Below are 6,000 nucleotides of genomic sequence, written 5' to 3' on the forward strand. Positions count from 1 at the left end.
CCGTGCCCTCCACCTTCCGCAGCGATTTTCTGTTTGCTTCCCCTTTGGACCGTGTTGCTCTCGAGCTGGGAAAGCAGGAGCTTGTTCCCAGTGGGAAATCAATACTGTGCGCCCAGCCGTGCCTTTGGAATGCCTGGATTTTTCCCATTTTGCCGCAATCCTAACTGCCATTCTTGTTCCAAAGCCCGGTTGTTTGGCTGCTTTTTTGCCCTTTTCCCCCCCGTTTTCGCACGCCGGGGGTGCTGCCCGTCCCGGGACGCATCCACAAATCCGCTTCCCCCGTGCCCCGTGCTCCTCCTTGGCGCCGGGGGCAGCGATCGGGTTTCGGCGGCGCCGCCGGATGCCTCGCGCGCTCCGGAGAGCGCGGCCGCCCCCCGCGTTCCCCCCGGCCGCGGGGACGTACCGGGGCCCCGCGCGTCCTCCCGGGGCGGCCGCGCTCCGCTGGGATGCGGCGCTCGCGGGATTAGCGCCCGTCCCCCCTTTCCGCGCTCGCTGCCGCCCGCTTTGGCCCCTGCCCCTCGGAGCCTGATCCCGTCAGGTGCCTCCGATTAATTTTTCCGCGGCCGGTTGGTTGCGCCGGCTCCCGGTTCCTCCCCGGGACGTTTCCAAGGGAATTCCTGCCGCCCGCGCGCGTCCTCCCGGCTCCGGGTGCGCTCGCGCTGCCCGGGTTCTTCCCGGGAATCCGCGCCGCCGGGCGGGAAGCGGCGGCTCCATCCCGGTGGGAGCAGCGGGGCTTTTCCGGCTCCCGCGAGCGCTCCGTGTGTCCCGCAGGCCGCCCGTGGCCGTAGCCGCGTCCGGACGACGAGGGAGCCCCCGGAGCCGCCATGGGCGACGTCTCCGTGGTCAAGGAGGGCTGGCTGCACAAGAGAGGTGAGCGCGTTCCCGGCGCCTCCGCTCCGGCGTTCCCGGCGCCTCCGCTCCGGCGTTCCCGGCGCCTCCGCTCCGCGTTCCCGGCGCCTCCGCTCCGCGTTCCCGGGATCTCGCCCTGCTTCCCGCCCGGGAGCCCCGAAGCGGCCGCAGGGACCCGGTATTTTTAGCGCTCGCGGAGCCGGCGCGCGGGCCCTGCAGCAGCTGCGGGTTTTATTTTTAGCGCCCTTGGAGGCGGCTCCGATTTTCCCTCTCGCCCCGAGCGCCTTTTGCAGAGGGGCAGGTTCTGGAGCGTCCCGGTCCAATGGCTCCCAGGGACCAAACAGAGGCAGGCGCCGGGTGCTCAGCGCCTTCCTCCTCCTCCTCCTCCTCCCTCGCAGGGGAATACATCAAAACGTGGCGGCCCAGGTACTTCCTGCTCAAGAGCGACGGCTCCTTCATCGGCTACAAGGAGCGGCCCGAGGCGGCCGACCAGGCCCTGCCGCCGCTCAACAACTTCTCCGTGGCGGGTACGGCCGGCGCTCGGCGGCCCCGCGGGTCCCTCCGTGCCGCCGCGCGCCCCCAGCTCCCTCCTCCTCCTCGCAGAGTGCCAGCTGATGAAGACGGAGCGGCCGCGGCCCAACACGTTCGTCATCCGCTGCTTGCAGTGGACCACGGTCATCGAGAGGACTTTCCACGTGGACTCTCCCGAGGAGCGGTAGGCGGGAAGCAGGGCCTTTGCCCGGCGCTTCCGGGCATCCGAATCCCTTGGGAGCCTCCTGCTCCCTGTGCCTGGAGCTGTCCAACTGCTCCTTGCTTTGGAAACAAGGCGTCGAGGGCATCGCGTGCCCTTTAGGGAAAGAAAATGGATGGAAAATAGCTTCTGCACGAGTTCCAAGCCCCTGGAAGCGCAGCGGTGCCCGAGCGAGTCCCTCCTTTCCGTAGGGAAGAATGGATGCGCGCCATCCAGACGGTCGCCAACAGCCTGAAGAACCAGGAGCCGGCGGCGGACGCGATGGATTTCAAGTGCGGCTCCCCCAGCGACGGCGTGGGGGCCGAGGAGATGGAGGTGGCGGCGAGCAAGACGCGCGCCAAAGCGGTGAGGCGCCCGGCACGGCCGGGGGGGCTTTCCCAACAAGTGGGCCTGGAAAAGCCAGGAAAGGCCGAGCGGGAGCGCCCGGAGGCCCCGAGGAGCCTCCTGCGGAGCCCGGGACGGGGGGCCGGAGGCGGCTGCTGGGATCTGCAGCCGTCGCTCCGGATCCGCTCCGGGCACAAAGGCCGCCCAGCGGGACAAACCTCAGGCCGGCGCTGCTCCAAATATCCCAAACTTCCATCCGAGGAGCAGCCTGGGAGCCGTCCTGGCCCGGCCCGCGCCGCGAGCGCTCGTCTCCATCCTGTTTCCCCCAGACCATGAACGATTTTGACTACCTGAAGCTCCTGGGAAAAGGCACCTTCGGCAAAGTGATCCTGGTGCGGGAGAAGGCCAGCGGGCGCTACTACGCCATGAAGATCCTGCGGAAAGAGGTCATCATTGCCAAGGTAGGTGCCGGGAGAGGGGTCGGGATCCGCCGCTCGGGGCGGATCGTCCCGTGTAACGGAGCGGGAAGGGGCCGCGCTCCGTCTCGCTTCCCGCTGCTCCCTCTCCCTGCAGGACGAAGTGGCGCACACGGTCACGGAGAGCAGGGTGCTGCAGAACACCCGGCACCCGTTCCTGACGGTAAGCGCGCTCCGGACGCCGTCCTGGGAGAGGATGCCCTTCGGGATCCCAAAGGCCCTTTGGGATCGTTGGCAAGACCCGTTCTGATGCCGTGGCGCCTTGGACGGTGCCCGCGAGCCGTCCTTGGCTCTCGTTCCGCATGGGAAGGCTTGGGGAAACTCTGCTGGTCCTCCAGCTTGTGGAGAACATCCCTGTGCCAGGCTGATCCCGGCGCCGGGAGGTTCGGGGAGCGCTGGGAAGCGGCAGGACCCGGAGCGGCTCCGGCTCCGCTGCCGGCCTTTGGCCGGAGCAAAAGTCCTTGTTCGCACGAGTGTGACGGCGCCTTCCGGCTGCTCCCGGGTCTCTGTTTTCCCGTCGCAGGCGCTGAAATACGCGTTCCAGACCACCGACCGCCTCTGCTTCGTCATGGAATACGCCAACGGCGGCGAGGTGAGGCGCTGAATCCCACCTTGGCGCTTTGGCTGCTCTCCTACCCCTTCCCTACCCAGCAATTCCTCCCCTCTGGATCATTCTGCTGGGAGCTTGGCTCCGTGCTGCACTTGAGCCCTTTCCTATTACAAACCCATCATCCCGGTGAGGAATTCCGCGCTTCCCAGTGCCTACCGTCCTCCCTCTCACTGGAAAGGAGCTATTGGACACGACGGCGTCGTGCTCGTGGGCTGTGAATTCCCCCCTGGAATTGCTTCCAGCCTTCTTTTTTCCACCCCGTAATGTGTTTTCCCCACTTGTGCCCCATAAAGCCTGGCATTATGTTCTCCGGGTCTGTAAATATTTTGGACGTCCAGGGCAAGGAGCTTAGGACACATATGACCGCATTAGCGGCGTCCTCGGAGCGATTAGCGCCTTGGTGCTGTTTCAAGCCCTTGCTGACTGGCTGCTCCGGTGTTTTTGCCTCTCTCCAAGCTGTTTTTCCACCTCTCGAGAGAGCGGGTGTTCACGGAGGACCGGGCCCGTTTCTACGGAGCGGAAATAGTGTCCGCCCTGGAGTACCTGCACTCCAGGGACGTCGTGTACAGGGACATCAAGGTACCGGCGTGCGGAGCGGGGCTCCCCGGCGGCGCCTCCGTCCACAGCCGCTAACGTCATTCCGCTTCTCCGCCCCAAAGCTGGAAAACCTCATGCTGGACAAGGACGGTCACATCAAGATCACGGACTTCGGGCTCTGCAAGGAGGGCATCACGGACGGCGCCACCATGAAGACCTTCTGCGGCACCCCGGAGTACCTGGCTCCGGAGGTACCGGAGCTTTTCCCGTAATCCGGAGCGTCGGCGCGGGGGCGTTTCGTGCGGATTCGCCGGGTTGAGGTGTCGCTCGCGGCCCTTGCAGGTGCTCGAGGACAACGACTACGGGCGCGCCGTGGACTGGTGGGGCCTGGGCGTCGTCATGTACGAGATGATGTGCGGCCGCCTGCCCTTCTACAACCAGGACCACGAGCGCCTCTTCGAGCTCATCCTCATGGAGGAGATCCGCTTCCCGCGCACGCTCAGCCCCGAGGCCAAGTCCCTGCTCGCGGGGCTGCTCAAGAAGGACCCCAAGCAGAGGTGAGGGGATCGCAGCGCTCGCTGGCCCGGTCGGAGGCTCCCAACGGCGCTCGTTAGCAGTGAGCAATTAGCTCACGGCCCCCGCGAGCCGCCTTAGGGCACGTCCTGAGCCGCTGTTGCCAAAATCGCCCTAAACCGGGTCCAAAACTCAGCCCAAAGGGGGGCTGCAGCGTGTCCTTAGCTGACCTGGAGCAGCGCTGGGGACACGGGGCAGCCCTGGGGACACTCGTGTGGCTTCCCCAGGCTCGGAGGAGGTCCCAGCGACGCCAAGGAGGTGATGGAGCACCGCTTCTTCGCCGCCATCAACTGGCAGGACGTGGTCCAGAAAAAGGTAGGGAAAGGAAAACCCGCGGCCGTCGGGATCGCGCGGCCCCGGGGACGCGCGCGGAGCCCGGCCTCTCCGCTCCCGCAGCTGGTGCCTCCCTTCAAGCCGCAAGTGACGTCGGAGATCGACACGCGCTACTTCGACGACGAGTTCACGGCGCAGTCCATCACCATCACCCCGCCGGACCGCTGTGAGTGCCGCGCGGCGCCGCGGCGCGCGGGGAGCGAGGGAGGGCGGCCGCGGGGCCCCGCGCGCCTGACGCGTCCGGCCGCGCTCCGCTCCGCAGACGACAGCCTGGGCTCCCTGGAGAGCGACCGGCGCACGCACTTCCCGCAGTTCTCCTACTCCGCCAGCATCCGGGAGTGACGGCGGCCCCGGCACGGGATGAGCCGGCGCTTCGGTCGCCCGGGGGCTGCGGCCGCAGTGCCGCCCCTCGCCCAGGACTGCTTTGGATTTTATTTTATTCCCGTCTTTCGGGTTTTTTTGTAAACTCCTAGATGTGCTCGCAGCTTTTGGAACGACCGAGCCCCCCTCCCCGCCTCCCCTCTGATCCGTGCCGGCACCGGGAAGGGACGTGGCCGGGGACAAGCCCTGCGGCTCCGCAGCCCCTCCCGGCTCCGCGCACGGGGCCGCGTCCCCCGCGGATGGGACACGGAGGTGGCGCCGCGAGCGCCGGCGGCAGCCACGTGACCCCCCGCACGTCCCGCAAATACCTTTTTTGCTGCCTTAACGCGAGCGCCGGGGGGGCCCCGCAGGCGCCTTCCCGTCCCCCGGCACGGCCGGGGCGCGCGGGGCCGCGGGCGAGAGCGGTGGCACTTGGGGACGCCGGGAGGTGCCCGGCGCCGTCCTCGGGATTGGCTCCGCGCTCCATTGCCGGCAATGGACGCGCAGCCGGACGGGCCCTTCCCGGCGCCGCCGCGCGCGGCCGCGGTGAGCTGGCCTCGCCGCCGTCCTGCGCTCGCTTCCAGCCTCTTCCTCGGGGATCGGCTTTTCCTCCCTCCCTTTCCCCTCGGCTGGAGGGAGCCCCCGTCCGCGTTCCCACTTTTATGGTACGAGCAATAAAGCGGTTGGTTTTTTTGTTGTTGTTTGTGGTTGTTTGGAGGACCCGCTGCTCTCCGGCTGGGCCGGGGATGCTCCGTGCGCAGGGGCTGCAGGGGCGGCTGCAGGAGCCGCAGCGGCGCATGGCCCCGCTGCAGCGCGGAGCAGCTCTGCCCGCAGCCCCTCCGCAACCCTGGGGGGCGGTTTGGGGGCGCAAGGGGGCAGTTGGGGGGCGGAAGGGGGCAGTTGGGGGGCGCAAGGGCTTGGGGATGCAGCAGGATTGGGGAATGCGGCAGGATTTGAGGGATGGGGAGGGGTTCGGGAATTAAGGGGGCTTTGGGGAGGCCCCTGGGGCCCTGTGGCTACCAAGGGAGCTGGTGCCTCTGTCCCCCCGCCTGAATCCCGGCTCCCCGCGTGGAAGAGGGAAAAGGGATTAGGGAAGCGCCGGGTGCGGCGGTAGGGACGGGACCCTGCGGAGATGGCGCCAGGGTTCATGGAGACGGGAGCAGGGAGCGGAGCTCAGGATCGCGGCG

The 6,000-nt window shown here is 67.8% G+C and overlaps 1 protein-coding gene across 1 annotated transcript; it reads left to right on the forward strand.

Moving 5' to 3' along the window:
* The first annotated feature begins 774 nt into the window (after positions 1-774).
* LOC104572761 (RAC-beta serine/threonine-protein kinase) lies at positions 775-4,813 on the forward strand. Its single transcript, XM_088538851.1, has 13 exons — positions 775-870; positions 1,248-1,376; positions 1,453-1,564; positions 1,792-1,945; positions 2,254-2,385; positions 2,498-2,563; positions 2,924-2,992; positions 3,467-3,589; positions 3,670-3,798; positions 3,890-4,104; positions 4,348-4,435; positions 4,517-4,619; positions 4,716-4,813. Exons 1-13 carry the CDS (start codon positions 825-827, stop codon positions 4,793-4,795), a joined length of 1,446 nt encoding a protein of 481 aa, XP_088394977.1. The 5' UTR covers positions 775-824; the 3' UTR covers positions 4,796-4,813.
* The last annotated feature ends 1,187 nt before the right edge of the window (positions 4,814-6,000 follow it).

This window comes from Tinamus guttatus, unplaced genomic scaffold, assembly GCF_059628265.1.
Source record: "Tinamus guttatus ecotype Peru unplaced genomic scaffold, ASM5962826v1 Tinamus_guttatus_pri_ptg001241l, whole genome shotgun sequence".
Lineage (NCBI taxonomy): Eukaryota > Metazoa > Chordata > Aves > Tinamiformes > Tinamidae > Tinamus > Tinamus guttatus.